We start from the raw sequence: 23,057 nt of genomic DNA, 5'->3' as shown, positions 1-23,057 counted from the left end.
AATACTTGAAAAAGAAGCAACAACAACAAAACGTTTCCTCCAGTCAATCCCTTTACCCTGAGCAAAGTTTGAGACCTAGATTCCAGACACTGATAGTTAGTTAGTTGTATTAGGGACTATCTCATAGCTGACTGTGACTGGGATTTCCCATGGGGTAGCATGGGCTGACACCTACTGGGGACTGGAGAGTGGGTTTGATTTGTCTAAGGTTTCCTTGGCTTGTGTTCTACAGTGATTATTTGTTGTGCTGTGCACTTCCAGTGTTAAAACCAGGGGAAATCTTTGCAGCGCCTAATTCAGAGTATGTGTGTTAGCTGCCTGTGTGAGTTAAGGAGTCGTAGTTGCATGCATTAACAATGGGCCACTACAAACTGTGATGATATAACATTAATGAAGGAATTAACATACAGGAATGAATTCCTCTCTGGAGGATAAATCTGACTTGTTCATAATTGACAGGATTTAAATATTCAAATCTGATTCATAACAGCATGAACATCTAGACTTGGGAAGGGCTGTTCGCGGACAGCTTTTGGTTATTGAGGTTTCGTGTGTGTACCCAATGGAAGACTGCCATTCACTTTTGGGTTTGGAATCTGCAATGGGTGAACGGGTTGAGTCTGACTGAATACCAGCACTAGTGCTCATAGGTCACACCTCTACTCTCCTGCTGCTCCACCTTGTCTGGAGGAAGATAAACTATCTGCCCTAACAACTTGTGTTCATGTTCACACTCAGCTGGCTGAGGCCGCAACGTAGGAGAGCTCTTGAAATGGCATGTCTCTGCAACGGATGACTGGAAAAAACAACTGCCTTGGCTTCATCATTACTTAGTTGAGAGAGGGAAAAGAGTCCCTGCTGACAGATAGACTTTATTGCAGGAATTCATTGGCAATGGCACCTCGACAAAACAGATGCACACTCAAAGCACTTCTGCAGTAGCTTTCCTGCAATTAACATCTCATACAACATGGACACACCTGTGACTAGCTTCATATTAGAGGCTAACTTATTACCATCGGGCTTGATGTCTATGACACATCCTGTTCTGTATAAAGTATGACAATGCTATCCAGGATATCAATAAGAAAAAAAAAATGTAGTTGTTCCGTTTTCATATTTATATTGTTTTCTTCTACTATGATAATATGTAATAAAGATAAGCCAGCACAATCTCTTGAATAAAAGTATGCATTACCATGAATGATAATACATTTAAAAACATTGTAGGAAAGTACAAAGTCTTCAGACATCAAAGAGACAAATGATGTTACAGTTGAGAGGTCATTAAGATGTTTATAGGATAGTCTAAATCTGGGAAAATTAATGCCCTACAGAACATTTCGGTTATGGCGAAATGTATAATAATATTGTGTAGTTTATTACGTGGTAATAACCATATAGCAACTGAAGATTTTTGCTTGTGTTTAGTTTTACCAAGTACAGTTAATATATAACTACAGTGATATAGGCTATACAACAGTGTTGTATTGTCATAGCACATAGTCACAGAATATGTATGAGACTGTCTATACTAATGCAGTTAAACTCATTCAAATCATAGTTAATTTTCATTTTTACACATATTTTTTAACACAATCTGTTTGGGGATCCAACAGACTATTTTTATTTGTCTAAAATTTTGACATAAAACTTGACCGACATAATAAACAATGGCAATTATTGTAGCTTATGTTTTCTCAATTACAAAGCTATCCAATGCCCTGTGTAAAGTCACACCAATACTGTGTGGCACATGCCAACAATTATTTGTTGTTTTGATTTTATACTGGAAATGTAGAGGAGACCATTTGGCTTTGTGACAGCAGTGCAGTTCTCCGTAAGTTATTAAAGGTCAAGTCAGGTGATAATATAACTATCCCCTCAGATAAACATTTCACAGTTAATATCTATGAAGCCTTAGAGTTGGGTAATTAAAAAACCTGTGTGTTTTGTCGTTATGCCAGATTTTGCCAATTTCTAATTTCCTGTTCTGCTGCATTTTTTCTATACATGTATTCAGATGGCATCAAGTAGATTTAGTTTGTACCGTGAAAAGTAGCTCCCTTTAAAAATATTTTTCCTTAAATTGTAAGCGATATGATTATGACACAACCATTTTGCTAAAACTTTGAAAGAAATACAAGTATCATATTGATATTTTACTCTCAACAGTGTATCCCTTCATTGAAGTCATTTTGGACACTTGCAAATTGTCTCATGGTAACACAGGTTTGTATTTTCTTACATACATCTGAAAAAAGAAAGAAAACATCCCTGACTTAAAATATTCATGACTACTACAGTATAAAGAAAAAAGTAATCAAGGCTTTAATTCAAGGAGACCACAAGGCCATTTGACTGTTGCCTACAAATTTTGATAAAAATGCCTATCATGTCTGGAATAAAAAGACATCAACTTCTATTAGAGTATTTAAAATGGCTCAATCTGTATGTTTACTTTGATTATTTTAAGATTCTGGGACACTGATCAAAAAGATACACATATTGTCTTTCAGCACATACTTAAACCAATTATGGATTCTTAGCCAGATATCATTAGTGGGCATTACGGCCTCTGTGGCAATAAAAGTACAGTGGGAAACCATTGTCTGCACTGGATCTGAGCTGCTGGATTTGCTTTAAAAGTGCTCCTTAAAACACAAAATAGACCCTTAGGTATTAAGCATTTTTCAAATATGTGTATTTTAAATAAACATTTTTTTGTATATATATATATATATATATATATACACACACTCACCTAAAGGATTATTAGGAACACCATACTAATACTGTGTTTGACCCCCTTTCGCCTTCAGAACTGCCTTAATTCTACGTGGCATTGATTCAACAAGGTGCTGAAAGCATTCTTTAGAAATGTTGGCCCATATTGATAGGATAGCATCTTGCAGTTGATGGAGATTTGTGGGATGCACATCCAGGGCACGAAGCTCCCGTTCCACCACATCCCAAAGATGCTCTATTGGGTTGAGATCTGGTGACTGTGGGGGCCAGTTTAGTACAGTGAACTCATTGTCATGTTCAAGAAACCAATTTGAAATGATTCGACCTTTGTGACATGGTGCATTATCCTGCTGGAAGTAGCCATCAGAGGATGGGTACATGGTGGTCATAAAGGGATGCACATGGTCAGAAACAATGCTCAGGTAGGCCGTGGCATTTAAACGATGCCCAATTGGCACTAAGGGGCCTAAAGTGTGCCAAGAAAACATCCCCCACACCATTACACCACCACCACCAGCCTGCACAGTGGTAACAAGGCATGATGGATCCATGTTCTCATTCTGTTTACGCCAAATTCTGACTCTACCATCTGAATGTCTCAACAGAAATCGAGACTCATCAGACCAGGCAACATTTTTCCAGTCTTCAACTGTCCAATTTTGGTGAGCTTGTGCAAATTGTAGCCTCTTTTTTCTATTTGTAGTGGAGATGAGTGGTACCCGGTGGGGTCTTCTGCTGTTGTAGCCCATCCGCCTCAAGGTTGTACGTGTTGTGGCTTCACAAATGCTTTGCTGCATACCTCGGTTGTAACGAATGGTTATTTCAGTCAAAGTTGCTCTTCTATCAGCTTGAATCAGTCGGCCCATTCTCCTCTGACCTCTAGCATCAACAAGGCATTTTCGCCCACAGGACTGCCGCATACTGGATGTTTTTCCCTTTTCACACCATTCTTTGTAAACCCTAGAAATGGTTGTGCGTGAAAATCCCAGTAACTGAGCAGATTGTGAAATACTCAGACCGGCCCGTCTGGCACCAACAACCATGCCACGCTCAAAATTGCTTAAATCACCTTTCTTTCCCATTCAGACATTCAGTTTGGAGTTCAGGAGATTGTCTTGACCAGGACCACACCCCTAAATGCATTGAAGCAACTGCCATGTGATTGGTTGGTTAGATAATTGCATTAATGAGAAATTGAACAGGTGTTCCTAATAATCCTTTAGGGGAGTGTATATATATCAACCTACCTAGTTTATCAAGAGTTAAAACAACAGTTGTTTGGATGACAAAGAAGGTTTAGAACTTAAAGTCTCATGACAAATATTTTGCAAGTATCAAGTTCATATTTTGTTTTTCAATATTTACTGTATGTCATAATTGCAGCCATGTGTTTTGTACCAGATATAATCGGATTTCACGTATTTACTGAGGAGAATGTTTTTTTTTTAATTTAATTTTTACTATGCCATATACAAAACAACAGCACAGAAAAACAGATAAATGCTTTTCAAAGAACACTAGATTTTTTTATGATAGTATATATATATATTTTTTTTTCAATATTTCAAAAGGATCACATTGGCTAAATAAATATATACGTATTATATAAACTGTTCAAAGGTGTAGATTAAAAAGCATATTAATCTATGCAGAAAGAAAATAATATAATAACTAATTATTCATATTATTATTACCTGTTTATTTATATAAAGTTAATTTTATAAAACAGTAGTATGTCATGCATGGTCATGGAAAATAAAAGTACATAATTACCTGAAATATAAACAAAACATCCTTACATTTAGCATTTATATTTCTGTATTTAACATCACAAACTTGTATATGAGTTTCAACTAGTAGGAAAAAAAATACAAGGGGTGTAAAACATAAACTGTTAGAAGATAAATGGTAGAAAATATGGCCAAAAACGATCAGAATGATAATCTACTACAAATAAAACATGCACGCAGACTTCAGAGTTATTTGTCAAATGTGTCAGCTGGATCTCAATTATTTTATGTAATCGTGTCAAGGTAGCAAAGCCTGGTTAGGAGCTTTACTCTCATGGTGTTAGCAATCTGTCTTGAAAGGGAAAAGAGTCAGAAATGCAAAGCAATCAGAGGAAGCTTTACTCCCTGGTGAGTTCATCATATTTTCCTCTGTTCCTCTTATGTTTAGAGTCTGATCGTTTGATGAAAACAGCTTGATGAAAATTCAAGGATAATATAATTTTTGGTAGGATGCCATAAGGAATTCTCGGTTTGGTTCAGAGCTCAGTGAAGAAAACCCAGTCATTTATGGCTCCCAGCTGTGTATTCTCCAGTGGAGCAACGCAGTCCTGTGAGGAAGAGTGCACATCTACCTCGATGTACAGCTGACAACTGTAACTGAGCTAAACTGCAACACCATAAAAGATTCATTCAATGCATATACAGTGGCAATATTATAACTATCACTTTTTTCTAGATCCCATTCTGTTAAACTTTTGTCTTTCAATTAGTTATTTCACATTCATATCAACTGTACAGCAGAAATAAAATATTTGCATTTCTGAAAACATTATAAAAATGCAAGCCACTATATACTTGCATATATATATATATATATATATATATATATATATATATATATATATATATATATATATTTTTTTTTTTTTTTAAAGCCTCTTGACTTATTTGGGACAATGATACACTGCTTAAAAAACAAAAATGAAAATATCAGTGAGAGATGAGAGCACTAACAGGTTAGTTGTCGGGTTCAGAAAGAAGAATACATTAAATGAGCCATTATAGGCACCTAATTAACAAAGACACCCACTTCAGTTTCTTGATTTGAGATGTTACATGAGTACAGTAGTCTTACAGTAGATAACATATTCAACTTTCCTTTTTGGGCCATCCTATGGGTTGGTTTCACAGACCCAGATTAGTACGAGTCATGGACTACTAATGTGAATTAATGCAGAGTTGTCCTTGCCTAGTGCTAATTGAGGTCTGTAAAACCAGCCATACTGTATATTTCAATTTCTCTATATTGAATGACAGTGCTGGATGACATATCCAATCTATCTAATATATGACACACATTTTATTTTACATTACTACTATATGGTTCCCACATGGAGATTGAATTCATTATTCATTTTTTGGAAGGACATTTATTATAAAGGGAATTTTGAAATTGATTGGGCCAATTAAACTATTTAAAATGTTTCTAAATCATAGTCGCGGTTTCTCTCTGTCTCTCTCTCTCTCTTTCTCTCTGTCTCTCTCACACACACACCATATATATATATAACATTTGAACTATTTAAAGTTTTTGGTCACATTCTAGTACATTGGTCACAAATGAGTGGGGGAGACTGGGACAAACATACTCCAATGATGAAGGAGCAGTTTGCAACACAGTAATATTAATATAAAACTTTACTTTACATTTTAAGATGAAGGCAGTATTGCACTCTGCTACTTTCTGAGAGCTCAATTTGTCATATGGAACAACAACTAAAAGCTTTTGTGTTTGTTTGTCTTTCCTTGTCATCGCGGCTGTAGCTGCACTTTAGACCGGAGTAATATTACAATGGTGCTGAGATTGTGAGGAGAGAAAACCACTTATGTTGCTTGGAAGGAACTTTTAAAGTTCATTAGTTGCTTTATGAAATTCTTTAGGCTCAGTGCCTTGGGAGATGTGGGTTATATAGGCTTCAAAGACCAAATGAATTTAAAAGGCATTAAACTGCTCTGATGTTTTGGGAAATGCTTCTGCACATTGTACCTTGTCTGGTACATAACACCTAGAAGAATGAATGAATGCTGCATTCAACAATACACACCTTCATGTGAGAATTCTGCCTTAAAGTGATAGTGAATTAATGTGGGGGAAAACACAACATTAAGAATGCTTTTCCAGTAGGAATTGACTGAATCATAAGTTGTGTTCTTATGCAACAATAATACAAGAACACAACTTTAATGATCAAAGTGAAAGAACTCTCAGTAAGTATAACACCAAACACCAATGTATGATCAGCTGTGAGTCTGTTAATGGGGAGAGATTGCACTTGTTTATTGCTCATTTTTATACAATGTTTATCATAAATCATTAGTAGCTCTTATTTAACTTGTCAAGACGATTTGAAAAGTGTGGGCACCTCTAATTTCCATCAGTCAATGTCCCTGAAGTGTAGGGACTTTGCAGAAAGTATAAAGTACTAGTTTAATTTCTGGAGGGACACATGACTTGGTTTAGAACCAATAGCTTTGAAAGTGACTATTCCCTGCTCCCTCCTTTTGCTCAACACTGAAATCAAACACACATGCCTCCAAAAGTAAAACCAAACCAACAAATAAAAGAGAGATGTGACACAATCGCGAAACACAAAACATAAAAAATGTAACCAAATAATGTGCTTAAAAGCAAACATACTTTACTAAACCCTAAACATATACATGTCCTATGCATTGACTACCTCTAACTAAACCTATTAATATTAATAGGTAAACCTATTTAATATTAAACCTATTAAACATCTCATAAATTCCTTTCCTTCAGTGAAACATGCAACATTTGTTTAATGATGCTAGTTGTGCATAGCCTTCCAGTAACTGGTCTTGCACATTGAGAGACATTATAGCAGTTTATTCCTGCTTATTTCGATGATCATATGAAAAAGAGACTTCTATTTAATGCTATAGGTTTTAGATTGTAATACAAAAATGTATTTGTTATTTGTCAATGTTGTTTTTAATTGATTTGAAACCAAACTCATTTGACTTTTGTCTTACACAGTCAACTGAATGTGACATGAAGTGGGGTCACTGACAGGTTAACTGGACCAATATGGAACCTACTGAGCTGCTTAGGTCCAGTAGACTAAGTAGAAGGTTAAAACAATGTGAGTAACTCTGGATGACACCCTAATGATAGATGACACCCCAGTATGGACTGAATTGTGTTTATTTTAGGGGTACTCACAACACACGTGTCTCTGAACACTCCCTTGTTTGAGAGGGATCCTGCCTTTCCTACATCATTGTCATGTTTACTGTAGCCACAATGCAAGAATAGCCCAAAAGAATAGAAAGGAAAAATGTTTCAGTGTTTATTTAATGCCATGCCCTTTGCTTTAGTATTGATAAGTACTTTCATGACTCTCAGAACATGTGTTTAATTTTAATTTCCATGGCAGCAGCAAAATGAGTGAGGAAATTATAAAATTATTTTCCGCTTATTTGTAATGGGTTCTTTTTCCATAATCTGATTGCAATTCCACAAATCTGAAGCATGTTAATTAGGGGGAAACTACTGATACACACTATTATTTCATATAAGTATTTTGTCTGACTTCAAATGCAATGAGAGTTTTCAATTCTGTCTTAAAATTGCTGGAAACTTTCCTTCCTTCCTATCAGTGTTAATTAAAGTTATGAGTGTATTGTTTTATTTAAAAGTATATTTTTTACTGAGTGCAATGTGCAATGTGATGATAACAAAAACATACCTGTAGCTAACCTACATTTCCTAAGATTTTACGAATCTGTAGCAGTTGATGTATGTATAGATCTCATATTTAGAAATGTGATGGTGATATATCATTTTTATTGCAGCTGCTTTGTGCTCTTCTTACACATATTAACTAAACCAGATGTGAAGCTTTTTTTATCTTAATCTCTTGTGTGGATTACAGAAAAAAATGTGAGCAGGGGATCCGTGCTTAGGACTGCTAAATAGAAAGGAAAATGTATAGCACTTGGCAAACAAAAGAATAAAAGCATTTATTGTTATTAAATCAGACTATATGAAAACAAGGCAAGAGTAAATGTCTTAAATCTCCACATAATGTCCAAATTAAATGGTTTCAATTAAACATGACTTCCTGGAATCATATATCCTACAATAACATCAGGTTTGCAATATTCTTATTCTATTATAAGGAATATTCATTGATATTGAGCAAATCACATATATAATATTAATATATTTTTCTGATAGTGCCTGGGCAGGTTACATGCCACAGTGCTGCTGTGGAGTCAGAGACGATGATAGAATATAATTTGTTTTAACCATATCTGGCCTTTTCATTAGCCAGAGCAAGCCTGCGGATGTTGGCCACACAACCAGCAGATGCCTCCTGCAGAACTTCATCAGGAGAACCGACCATGTCCAGGAGAAGCTGTTTGGGCAACAAGTGGGGAGAAAACAAATTATAAAAATAAATAAAATGCCAGAACTTGAAGAAATAGATAGTTTGATCTGAACAATGCCATGATTTTGTCCGAAATATTAAGAATATAATTTGTTTAACAACAGCATTTGTGCTGTCAAGAAGCTGGCTACTTCCGAGAATGTTGTCGTTATGGGTGGTGATATTTCTTTAAATACGAATCACTGCAACAGTAAAAACAAAATCAATAAACAAAACAAAAAAGACTGAACCTTAACTAGTATATACAACGTATTTCCAAAAAGACACTATACAACATTCAGCATAAAAAACTCCAGCCACTTCAGAAACTCAAAAACTTAAATTAATATTCTCATTTCTGAAGCTGGGTTGATATATGCTACCTAAAAATAAACATGGACATAAACAAATACATACTTTCTAAAGTGACACTAATGGACTGATACATTCAATGCAAGCTTTGGATTGAAGCATTACCTATTTTAACTTACTAGAAGGTATTAGGTATGAGCTACTGCCGCAAGCACATGCATCTTGAACCTCGTTGAGATGTACTTTAATCTCTTACAGGCATTCTCTGCATTAAGCAAATGAACATGGACTACAGTACTCTTCCACTGCCCCAGATTCAGAGCTGTTGTTTTACAGGCTTGTAAAATCTGACTGTAGAACATGTTTTATTTTTATTTTCCCTCAGCCCCACCCGACTCCACAAAAACAAACCAAAACAAATACCTTTAGGTAAGTAATGCATAAAATACTAAAATCTAATTTAATTAAAGGCAAGTTACTGTGTATGAACAGTCACTAAAAGTTTACATAATTAAAAAAATCTCTGCCAGATAGATAATATAGTTATGTTATATCCAATTTTTTTATGCACAGATAAAATACAGAGAGGAAAATTGATACATGAAGTCTGTGGTGAGCTGTGGTCTTGAATTTAAATAAATACACATTTGGGCTCATGCACTCTGGCCCTGAAACTATTCTAAATGTGTTCAGTGTGTGCATTTTTTTACATCAAAATGGTTTATTATTAAGAGCCTCCAAACAACCCTGAGAGAGGGAACATCGGAGGTCATGCAGTGGGTCTTCAAGATCCAACACAGTCTTCCAGTAACAAGACCAGATGTGAAAGAAATGTCACACAAGATTCAAGACACCCAGGAAGGAAGAAGCATCACCTGTATCTTAGGCAGGAGCCACAATACACAATACACAGAGACAGGTAGGCTGTGTCTGTTCAGCATGCAAAAATGATTGCAGCCATGTTAGGCCTCAATTAACACTTGTTTGTGACTGAGAATGAAGTCTGCATTATATTACATAGTAAAGGGAATGTACTTCTCAGTGTCATTTCTCAACATTTTAATCTATTCTAGATGTTATGTTTATAGTGCTGCAGACTTCAACACAACTGACAATCATAAATTTACAATTTACACAAGTACAGTAAGAGACTTCCTACATCCTGGACGGTGAAAACTAAGTTCTGTCAAGACGTAGGATCACAGACGAGGGCTACGGGAAAGTGAGAAAGGAGGAAAACAATCAAGAACGCGAGGAGCATAATAAGCTGAAGTGCTATCTAGCAGGGATAGAGGACTAATATTACAAGTGCTGTCGGAAGAGATGCGTCTAGAGTAAGCGCCGGAATGAGGTCAAGGACTCTGCTGTTGTACCATCCAGGTTAAGCATAAACTTCAGAATTGCACAGTACCGAAAGAGGCGCCACACTTTCAATTGTAATATATCAATACAGTGAGGGAAAAAAGTATTTGATCCCCTGCTGATTTTGTACGTTTGCCCACTGACAAAGAAATGATCAGTCTATAATTTTAATGGTAGGTGTATTTTAACAGTGAGAGACAGAATAACAACAAAAAAATCCAGAAAAACACATTTAAAAAAAGTTATAAATTGATTTGCATGTTAATGAGGGAAATAAGTATTTGATCCCCTATCAATCAGCAAGATTTCTGGCTCCCAGGTGTCTTTTATACAGGTAACGAGCTGAGATTAGGAGCACTCTCTTAAAGGGAGTGCTCCTAATCTCAGCTCGTTACCTGTATAAAAGACACCTGTCCACAGAATCAATCAATCAATCAGATTCCAAACTCTCCAACACGGCCAAGACCAAAGAGCTGTCCAAGGATGTCAGGGACAAGATTGTAGACCTACACAAGGCTGGAATGGGCTACAAGACCATCGCCAAGCAGCTTGGTGAGAAGGTGACAACAGTTGGTGCGATTATTCGCAAATGGAAGAAACACAAAATAACTGTCAGTCTCCCTCGGTCTGAGCTCCATGCAAGATCTCACCTCGTGGAGTTTCAATGATCATGAGAACGGTGAGGAATCAGCCCAGAACTACACGGGAGGATCTTGTTAATGATCTCAAGGCAGCTGGGACCATAGTCACCAAGAAAACAATTGGTAACACTACGCCGTGAAGGACTGAAATCCTGCAGCGCCCGCAAGGTCGCCCTGCTCAAGAAAGCACATGTACAGGCCCGTCTGAAGTTTGCCAATGAACACCTGAATGATTCAGAGGAGAACTGAGTGAAAGTGTTGTGGTCAGATGAAACCAAAATCGAGCTCTTTGGCATCAAGTCAACTCGCTGTGTTTGGAGGAGGAGGAGGAATGCTGCCTATGACCCCAAGAACACCATCCCCACTGTCAAACATGGAGGTGGAAACATTATGCTTTGGGGGTGTTTTTCTGCTAAGGGGACAGGACAACTGCACCGCATCAAAGGGACGATGGACGGGGCCATGTACTGTCAAATCTTGGGTGAGAACCTCCTTCCCTCAGCCAGGGCATTGAAAATGGGTCGTGGATGGGTATTTCAGCATGACAATGACACAAAACACACAGCCAAGGCAACAAAGGAGTGGCTCAAGAAGAAGCACATTAAGATCCTGGAGTGGCCTAGCCAGTCTCCAAACCTTAATCCCATAGAAAATCTGTGGAGGGAGTTGAAGGTTCGAGTTGCCAAACGTCAGCCTCGAAACCTTAATGACTTGGAGAGGATCTGCAAAGAGGAGTGGGACAGAATCCCTCCTGAGATGTGTGCAAACCTGGTGGCCAACTACAAGAAATGTCTGATCTCTGTGATTGCCAACAAGGGTTTTGCCACCAAGTACTAAGTCGAAGGGGTCAAATACTTATTTCCCTCATTAACATGCAAATGAATTTATAACTTTTTTTAAATTTGTTTTTCTGGATTTTTTTGTTGTTATTCTGTCTCTCACTGTTAAAATACACCTACCATTAAAATTATAGACTGATCATTTCTTTGTCAGTGGGCAAACATACAAAATCAGCAGGGGATCAAATACTTTTTTCCCTCACTGTATATAATCTCTCAACTGCTCATCTTCATTACAAATATAACAGAAGATACAGAAACTATTTAAGTTTATATATCATATAGAGTACATGCTGAAAATAACAATTACTGTTTCAACTGCAGAGATTGGAATTCAAACTAACATTATGTAAAGTTTATTTTGGGTAAAACATTCATTGAAGCTTATTGAATTATCCCAAAAGGAATTAACTGTAGTTAATCTTAGTACAGTTAAGCTTTTTGACTACATCCCCCCCAAAAAATAGCTATAACCTAAACTCTGTACTTCACAAGAGATGTAAAATAAAGCATAGGCCTACCACCTGTATACTCTCTGTCAAACACCTGAGATACATACTGTGATAGCATGCATTTATCTTTTCATTGTTTTTAGTGTATGTCCTTATTTGCACTTATTTTATTTTTCCTGGAGATATGCAATCTTAAAAGGCTGCTGTGCACATTTATGTGGTTAGCCCAGTGCCAAGGCAAAAGGAAAAGACATTCCCTGAAGTTTTTGTCGAAAGATAAATACAGAAAAGAAAATAGATGAAGGATGAAGGGTCTATCTATTGACAGCCAGATTCTTTGGGTGTTTGGCACCCCTTAAAAGCTGGCAAACTATTGCCATCTAGATTGCATTTATTTTCTACTGGAAAATTGAGCTATGGAACATATGCTTTTATATTTGTATCTTCCTGTATCCATAGTTATGGTATTATATTTTGTGCATATAATACCATAGTTATAACATGTATTATTATTAATATTATTATTATTATTATTATTATTATTTCTAGTAATAAAAATAATAATAGTTAATTGATTTATATTTTGATTTACTGCAGTTGTGGGCAACTTCTTTTACGTTAACAACTTTAAATAAGAAAGAGAGGCACTGCAAATTATACCAATATATAAGACAGCTACAGAAAACATACAGCTTACTCAGACAAGTCTCTTTTGTAAGAATAAAGGATGCTTGAAAAGTGCCAAAAACAGCCTTTTGCCAGCCTCATAGCATGTTATTCAGACTTGGCCAAATAAGGTCTCCCGAAGCGCACAGTCAAGGCAAAGATAAGCGTGTCTCTCTTTGCTTTTTTCTCCCAGCTGGGATCTGACAGACTATAATGCACCACTTGTTGGGTATTCTAAAATCTGAGTAACTTGATAACTTTACCCTCATTTGGAAAATTAACTCAGGTCAGTGGTCTTGCTCCCACAGATTCCACGGCTTCTTGACCTCCAGGAAGGAGTCCTAAAACATGCGTTCTGTGTTTGGCTGTGGTGCCAAAGGCTGCATACGGCTGCGTATGCATGTCAGGACCAGGCTTATACAGAGGTGTCGTGGCGTTAAGTTTGTGGGCAGCCGGCTGCTGCTTCCTGCTCAACAACAGCACTAAATCCCCAGTAAAGGTTTCCATCTGACAGCTCTTGAACAACTGCATGGAGTAAATAGCCCACAATTGCCATGTTTCAGGTTCCTTCCCATAGGTTAATAACACAAACAAGATGGGAGATTAGTGTGCAGGGACCCTGCACTGTCATGAGGAAGCTGCTGGAGTCGATGTGAACCAAATTCCTATTCATTCATTTTTCCAATTTTTCACAAAATATATTAAATAAAAATCCCCAAACTAAAGTCAAGATCTAGGGAGGATTTTCCATCAACATGAAACTTGGATCATTAAAAAGGAAAGAAAAATAAGGTCCACTTTATTCCCAGAATTCCTAATTTCTACAGTTTTTGTAACTCCATGTGTCACATTAAGTGCATTTTTCCTGAACGAAATGTAATGTAAAACCCACATTTACTTAAACGTTGATAAATAGGGCTTAATGGATAAAAATCTCCTGTGAAACCAACATTTTGTGGATTTAAAATATACAGAAAACAGAATCCTCTGGGGTGTCATCTGTTCGCCACACCTCTTGTTTAAAACTCTGTAGCCAGCTTTCAGAGATACGTAGGGATAGGGAAAAATAAAAGCAAAAGATAAATAAAAACAGATATAGCACTGGAATTTCCTATTATAATCCTGCTCAAAAATGTCTGCATGCTGTTTTTTATACTTGGTTATATTTTACCAAAAACACCCATTTCTTTTGAATATGTTTACACTGCAAACAAACACATACAATATGTGCGCACAAGTACATACATAGCAACAAAAGAACAACAACTATAAACATTTTTTTCATTTATGTTTTAAAGCCCAAAATACATACCAGGAGCTGGCAGCAGTCATTTTTTGGAATACCTTCAGTTGAAAATTACCAATAATTACCATCCGCATTTTGTAATTTACATCAATTTACTTCACAAAGCTTTTCTTATGAAAGAGGTTCTTTAATAAAAAAGCTGGCTAAAGCTGTCTTCAAGGATTTATGGTTTCAGCAAACAATCCCTAGCCCTCTGGAAGTAATGTATAGCAAAAGGCAGAGTGTGTTTGTCTTGTACAAGGAACAAAATAAAGCATATCCTTATAAAACTGTGAGATACCAAGTGTAGATGTCAAATCAAACTAGGAGACAATTAATGTTAGTGCCTTCTGGTTTCACAGTGCTATATAATTCTGTTTAGAATTTAGTTCAGTGCTTCAGTTCCTTAACAACATTGTTTAAATGTATTTCAACAGATTATTTAATAAAACATGCAATTCTATAATGGGAGAATCTAGTGAACAAAAATACCTTTCTACTAATATATTTCAATTTAAATGGAAATAAAAAGTGGGGGAAAGGCAAAAAACATTATTTGCAGCTTTTAATTATTTTAATGTTTCAGATAAGTAATACATTTAGTAAACATACTGTATATTCTAGTGGCTTTAGGGTAATTTACCTTGTTTCATCACTTCTTTACACTTCTTTCAATTTGTAAATAAAAATGGAAATAAACAAAAAATAAAGCAAAAAAACAAAATAATTACTTACATGTTTTCCAGTATATATATATATATATATATATATATATATATATATATATATATATATATATATATATATATATATATATATATTTTTTTTTTTTAAACCTTAATTTCCTTCTCAAAGCTTAAGGGACTGATTTATACGCCATTAAGTATGCTGAGAAGGAAAGTTACTTACTGAACAAGGTATTGAGAGAAAAGCATGTGCTCAATGAAATCATGGGAAATCCTTGTGAGTGTAGGTGTACATGTTTTTTAACATTGAAATATATACATATATATTTAGAATAATACAATAATATTGTCTTTAATTGTTGTTTTCCATTTGGTCAATTTAGTTGCAAGATAGACAACACATAACAATACTTAAAATAAAAAAAATGTATATTTAAAAATACTACTACTACACAATCAGTACCATATAGCATGTGCTTTTCCCATTGTGTCTAACGACAAAACCTGTGATAACAGATTTCTTAAACAACTCAAAGGAGAGGCTTTTAACTTCTCCCACGTCAATCAATTCTATATCAGAACAAACCATTTCTCCTGGTACAAGGCTTCCAAGTATTCTGACAGGTATGAATCAGTTTTTTACAACATGTGGTAGTATACATGACATTCATTGATCTCCTTTTATTAAAAAAAATTATGTAAAGGTTACCAGTGTCGGTGCAATCAGTGAACAATGCGTTTCAGATCTGGCTTCAATGTCTGGAGGTTGTGCATTGAATGAAACAATTCAGGGACAGTGAGGTGACCGTGCTTCAGTACACTAACACTACTGTCTGCTTTAAAGAAAAAACAGCTGCACAGATTCTGTTGTAGTTGAAACGGAAAACGTTCTGCTAAACGGCTTTTGCAAATTGGACATTACTCTTTTGAGGTACCAAAGTTTCAGTTCAGCTACCAATTATGGGTAGTGTTGAACCACATACAATGCAATGGCAGATCTAGCTGAAGTGCAGCATTAAATGAACTTTGGCAAAAAAAAAAAAGATTTGGCTGCAAGTAGAAAACCACTTCATAATTTATAACAGTGTTTTTTATTTTTTCCCGCTTTAAATCCATATGGTCACATATTTTGTTTTATGTGGAAAAAAAGTAAATTAATTTAGTAAATTAACTATAATATTATTATTATTATTATTATTATTATTATTATTATTATTATTATTATTATTAATATTCTTTACCTCATTACACCTTTCTATATGCCAATAGCTATTAAGCCTAAAAGCAACAAGTGTTGGATATTGGCAAGAAAGCAATAACCCACAAACAAATAAATACTGGATTGAGAAGGCCACAACAACATATATTTACATACATTATTGTATGGCCTTTCCTGGAATATGGTTAAACCTTATAATATGAAATACATAATTAAGCCAATATACTACATATCATAAAATATAATAAACTACTGTTCTCAGTCTTTTAAAATACATGTTAATTAAATATGAATGGTGGTTGTGAAGGCTGAACTGTAAGTACATAAGAACATAAAAAACATAAGAAAGTTTACAATTGAGAGGAGGCCATTCGCCCCATTGTGCTCGTTTGGTGTCCATTAAAAACTGAGTGATCCAAGGATCCTATCCAGTCTGATTTTAAATGATCCCAAATTTTCAGCTTCAACTACATTGCTGGGTAGTTTGTTCCAGATTGTGACAAGTCTCTGTGTGACACATACAGTAACAAAAAGTATGTCTACTGAGTTTAATTTGTAGGAAGCCGTTACTCGTCTGTGCAAATTAGGAGAAAATAAAATGCATACATTGATTTGAACACAAGTGACTCAATCAGACACATTCACATTAAAAAACACATATATTGTGTTTTATAATATATATGAATGTGCCTATTTGATTGACAATGCTTAATGATGTGTCTTTTGGCTCCCTTTCCAGTGAACAGTTGCAAAATGTGCAGATTTGAGAATTTTTATAACGTATGGGCACATTGACAAGGGAAGTGAAGCAGCCGCTGGTACTAATAAGAACCACCCATACAATCTGCGAAACACTGCAAACGCGCCAAGAAAACCAAAGACAGGAGTAAATTTATTGAGGATAATGTTCAAATGTGTGCTAGGGCCACAACCCCTATTGAAGCTTGACTACTCTTCAGTTCGATAGTACATGAATCATTTAATTTAGGGTGGAGAGAGGGAGCTTGTCCCAACACTTTTGAGAAGGTAGTGTTAAATGAGTAACACACACACTGTTGTCATGTAGGCTGCATATTAATTTGGCCTACAGCTGTTATTGTTTATTATATTTGAATAAGGCACAGCACTATTACGGTGTTGAATTTAAATTCCTCCTATTTGGCTTGTCCCAGACATAGAAAAACCCACTGGCATTATCACTTTCCTTTTAGATGTTGCTCTGAATATTCAGCCAATGATGTTAATGCAGTTACTGAGTACAGGTGTCATTAGAGATTGGCTCACACTGGTGACAAGGTTTTTGTCATGTGCGTTACTTTTTCGCCCCTCATGACCGAATGCTAAGAGCATTCCATTTGTGTTTGCCAATTGCGTCACTGATAAAAATAGGGCTATACATGCTCTGGTACACTTTTCTTTGGGAGGGGGGGTGGGGTAATTCAAACATTGAAAGCACAGGGCTTCTTACATGATTAGATTTATCACACTCTTAAATAACAGTGCAATCTTAATCATTTGTGAGAACTCATCAAATCCAGCTTTCAGAAAATATACAAGATACTTACTTCTCTATAATTGCCAGGACAGTTTCTCTTACACACTGTCAAATATGTGAAATAAAGCAACACCTGTTAAATACACCTGTGACTTTTAACAAATTAAGAATGTACTCAAACTGGAAAATATTTTCAAATCAGGTGTTAGGATTGTCTTTTTATTGCTGACACTAGTGCCGCTTCACTACTCCTGCAAACAAATTGGTACAACATTTTGCTTTCATGTCCAAATGTAACTCATAGCAACCGTTACCCAAGATACAGTCTTTTGAATTGGTTTCTAATGGCATTTTAAGTCTACAAGGGAAGTGGCGCTTGGCATACAGTGAAATGTTTACTTTTTCTGAATTCCCATGACTGTTAGAAGATTTTGTCATGTTTCCACCCAAGACAAAACAAGCCTTGTCTTTGCGTGATTAATCTAAGGCTTTCTGAAAATACCAACAAAACAATACATTATCAATAACATTTTCTTCTGATAATATAACTACAACATTTGTGTTCTTTTGCCTTGAAGTATCTATGTAAAGCAGTTATTGTGTCACTGAGATTGTAGAATGAGACATTACAGTAAAACAATATGAAGCAAGGCATGCAAGAGATTTATATTATTATATTTTCTAATACCCAGAATTACATACACTGAAGGTAAATCCCTTCAAAATATTCTTCCTGCAGTAACATAAAAGTTAAAGTGTAGTACTATAATCCCTTTAATAGTGAAGTAAAACAATATCATGTAATCGTTATTTTTGAAAGCTTAAGTTGATTTTTATTTTAAAGGTCACAGCCAGTAACTTACCTTCACGACTCCATTTTCATGCATGATGATGCAGTTATTGGGGTCCTTTGAAAGCTGAAACAAGGCTTGTGCCGTTTCCCTGTGGACTGCAATGTCTCTGGATTTGAGGTAGCGCACTAGAGGGGCAACAGCCCCAGCCTCCCCAAAGGAAACTCTGTTGGTGCCCCACATACAGCAGCGAGCAATAGCCTCTGCCAAGTGACGGCGCAGTTTGTCATCAGTCTGCAAAAGGTAAGTATTAAAAATTCTATTAATTGTATTTGCTGATTAAATGTACACACAAACAGATTTAAATACATGCATTTTAGATATCTAGGTGTCTCTGCACAACAGTTACTTTCTTCTTCAAATTATGTAGATTGTTTTCAGGGGAAACATTCCTAACATTTTCTAACATATGACCGTTTTCCTGCCATTGTAAGGACAAAATGGAAGGAACATCTGAAAATGTTGTAACCCTCCAAAATTGTGCTTCCTATATATTCACACACACACACACACACACACACACACATATATATATATATAAACCACACTGAATGACACGGGATAAGGTGTCTCAGGATACATGATCTCTCATTATCAAACATAACCTCAGTCTCATGAGACCTGGCCCAAATAGAGCTTGTGAAGAGACAAAGAAAGTTGAAATTTTATGGGTTGAGGCATGGGAAGCAAGCATTCCCAGTTATTTTGTAACAGGAAGAAATCAGGAGGATCTAAGCAGTAAAATCTATGTACTTGAACCCTATTAAACAGGTTTGAACCATGAACTCCACAGCATTTCCAGGATGCCCTTATCCAAGAATATGGTCTACTTGACACTTTTTATTAATTAAGAAAATATTATATTGTCCCTTATTATTAAGGAATTACATTACTATTATTGTAATAATTTATATCATGCAAGTGGAGCAATATTGTGTAGATTTTGTAGTTAGTTTACATCTAGTTTACATCAAATACTAAGTTATAGTTTACCAACTTATCATTAAGTATTATTATTTTATTTTTATTTCTTATGGTTAGACTATGCTTTTTTATTTGTAAGTAACTGATAAATACAGCACTATTAAGATATCCAACTTCCATTTCCTAAATAACATTTAATGTATGTTTCCTGATATGTAACACAGCTAAATAACTTAATAAGCTTAATAAGGTGAAAATGAGTATGTCAAATGTAAACTAATATCTATGCAATACTATGAAGAGTATAGGGCTATATTATTGTGACTGTTACTTACTGTATTTGTCAACTTTCCCAACATAGGCACAACCCCATGGTCCGTTATAACTGCCAAATTTTCTTCATCTTTGGCTATTTTTGCAATAGCAGCACATACACTTGCCAGAACTTCTTTATTTGTTGACTTCAACAAATTAACAATAAGTTCCAATCCACCCACGAAGGACCTCACCATTTCTCCTGCATCCTAATATAAAGTAAAAAAATAATAATAATCATTAGCACATTATGCCTTCAGTCCATGGAATTCAAGAAACTCAAAAGAATATTATCAGATTTTAGATTACAGTCAGTTGAACTATCTGAACTGATTTAATGAGCTGGTAAGTATGTAAAAAAAAAATAATAATAAAAAAAAAAAAATATATATATATATATATGCCACTTTAACAGAAACAGAGGACATTCTACCAAATATTAAGATATGTACAAACACAAATATAATTTGCCTCCATGAGTTTTGTGTACACCCTGTGTCCCAGAGTTTAGGGAATCCAAAAGATAACCCATGGTTACTCACTATTTATCACACACCATAAAATTAAGGTAAAAGTTTAAAAAGTCACTGCATTACATAGCTGTACCATACATGTAGGTCAATACTGGGCAACAGGATTAACAGCATGTGGTTACAATGTATAAAAAATACACCTGACTAATTTTGCCACCAGAGGGTGTATTGTTACTAAACGTGTTCAATTCCCCCGTCCTCATTCTCAGCAGACAATTAAGAAACAATGTTGCAAATGGCCAATTGCAACTTTCTGTGGAATATATGTGACTTTGCAGAGGATCGCATCCTTCAGCATAGAAAGCAGTTGAGCTACATCCTGGTACAGACATGCCTTGAGTTGACCCTACAATGACTATTGTGTGATCAGCTGATCAAGGTGGTGTGTTGATTGCCCAGTTTTCACTGGATGCTTTTGTATTATCTGATTTAACCTGTAGAATGTCAGCATTACATCACAAGAGAAAAAAGTTATTTACTCTTATGTGATATGCTCTTATATATGTGTATACAGTAGACTCTTGATTATCTGCATTGGGTTTATCTGATTTGTGGTTTAACCGTGCAGCCAAGATTGGACCTCTAATTGTCTGCTGGCACAAAAGGCAATGGTACTGCTCTGTTTAGAAAGATGAGACCATATCAAGAATACTAATGACCCACTAAAAAGGACTGCCTTCAGGGTCCATTAGAAAGAACCTCTTTGAACATGATACATGATAGTCATATCCTTAATATTCAATCCACAAAACTAAACAAACAAAAACTGAACAAACAAAATAAACCTAATTTAAGGAAAGTCTTCTACACATTTTGAGTCTTGACTGGGCTAGAATGCTATCAGCAGAGTGCTGATCATTATGAAAATCATGCAAACATAATCAAACACATTGCTTACTTGAATGAAAAGTGAAGCCGATTCATAAAATACTGCACATTACTGAATTTCCTCTGTTTGAGTAACATCTTAGGTTCATTCAAAATTGACTGCCTAATAGTACAATTCACATTAGGAAAGAGGAGCAGTGGTATAGGGCATCCAGCTGCACTTACAGCATGACTCCCTCGTAAATCCACACTGCAGTTGCTAACTTAAACCAGATGTGTTTTATCTAAATAACTACTGCACCAAGGAATATCAGATTCCTGCCCTGTACACGCGGAATGCACTGTTTAGCTCTTGTCATTGCCCTCGCTCCAGAAATCACAGGGATAGCATGTATTCTAAATAATTGGCACTGTAAATGTCAGACAAACATTGTCAAACTTTGTTAGATTTCAATAAGATCATCTGTCCTCTTTTCCATATGGTTCACATACATCATTCTTGCCATACTTGGGAGCCAGAAAAACAATCTTTAAAAAGAAAACAAAAAATCCCACAGCACCTGCTTACATACAATATTTATTTCAACCTAAGTACATGGTAATAAGGATTTGTCTTCTATGCAAAAATATTAATAACACATATCGTTAAAATAACACTAGTGTTATAGAATGCAGTTTAAGTAAAGCATGAATTTATTTTTAGTGCCATGAAACAATACAAAAATATTTGTTTGCTAAGCTGTAACAAAATTACAATTAAATATATGTATTATGTCAGGAAATTAAAAGCTGAATGCATCTCTTGGCATTGAGTCTGAGGTAAATGGTGGTTTTATAGATTAGAGTTGTGCATAAAAATATGTATTTGTCCTTTTGAGCTCCAGAATTCATGCAACAGGAAATTACTCTCTGCTACTTGCTGTCTGTCCCCAAATGCACCAACAGAGTGCAGCGATAACTGCTTTGTATTAGTGTATGTTCAATGTTACATTTCACTTAATTCGGTATCACCTCCACTGAGCAGGACTGCCTTTGAAAAACATATAAATACATTTGTAATGAAAGTTTGGATTATAAAATGTAGAGGGTGATCTCTAATGAAAATAATCTCAGCTGCTTTAATCGTAAAATCTCCAGTAGCTTCATGATGAAAATGTACATGAAATTGTTGCTTTTGAGAACAAGCTAACAAATCAAACGTCACTCCCAACCCAAACAAACAAAACTCAATACATGCTGGTTACATATATATTGCATAGTTAAAATGTCAGTCATCATTAGCTTCAGCTGGATGCTCAGTTAGATTTTCTTATTTTTTTCTCTACTGGAAATGTTTACATAGTTGCCATTTTCACACTTAGGCTAGATGCACTGTTATTATGGTTCAGTCAGTAATAAGGAATAAACAATTAACAATTTTACCATTAATATCAGTGCAAGAAATTGCATATACATAGTATCATTTGGGGAGTTCGGATTCTGTTACATTTTTCATTTTAGTTTTTCATTGATACATTATTTCTAAATATATAATACTATGCAGTTTTGCCACGGAGAAGTGTGTTGATTGTGCCAGTTAAATCAGTCTGTTTTAATGTGAGATTGTCAGCCTTTTTAACTGTAAAAAATGCATCATCATTCTGTACATATTTTTTATATTTGTTTTTCTCCCCATTGCCCTTTGTAAGAGTAAAGCAGGTCATATTTTTCATAC

At 35.4% G+C, this 23,057-nt stretch overlaps 1 protein-coding gene across 2 annotated transcripts in view; it reads right to left on the bottom strand.

Moving 5' to 3' along the window:
• Positions 1-6,795: 6,795 nt before the first annotated feature.
• The window catches only part of odad2 (outer dynein arm docking complex subunit 2), a 78,432-nt gene continuing 62,170 nt past the window's right edge, over positions 6,796-23,057 (bottom strand). For both annotated transcript variants that reach the window (XM_066717900.1, XM_066717907.1), the window contains exons 18-20: positions 20,003-20,191; positions 18,756-18,977; positions 6,796-8,923 (exon numbers count right to left, since the gene is read on the bottom strand). In XM_066717900.1, coding sequence (XP_066573997.1) covers positions 8,810-8,923; positions 18,756-18,977; positions 20,003-20,191 — 525 coding nt within the window. In that variant the 3' untranslated portion in view covers positions 6,796-8,809. The remainder of the gene's footprint in view (positions 8,924-18,755; positions 18,978-20,002; positions 20,192-23,057) is intronic.

This window comes from Amia ocellicauda, chromosome 2 (genome assembly GCF_036373705.1).
Source record: "Amia ocellicauda isolate fAmiCal2 chromosome 2, fAmiCal2.hap1, whole genome shotgun sequence".
Lineage (NCBI taxonomy): Eukaryota > Metazoa > Chordata > Actinopteri > Amiiformes > Amiidae > Amia > Amia ocellicauda.
Note: the sequence above shows the minus strand (reverse complement) of the source record. Positions and strands in the feature narration are given on the sequence as shown.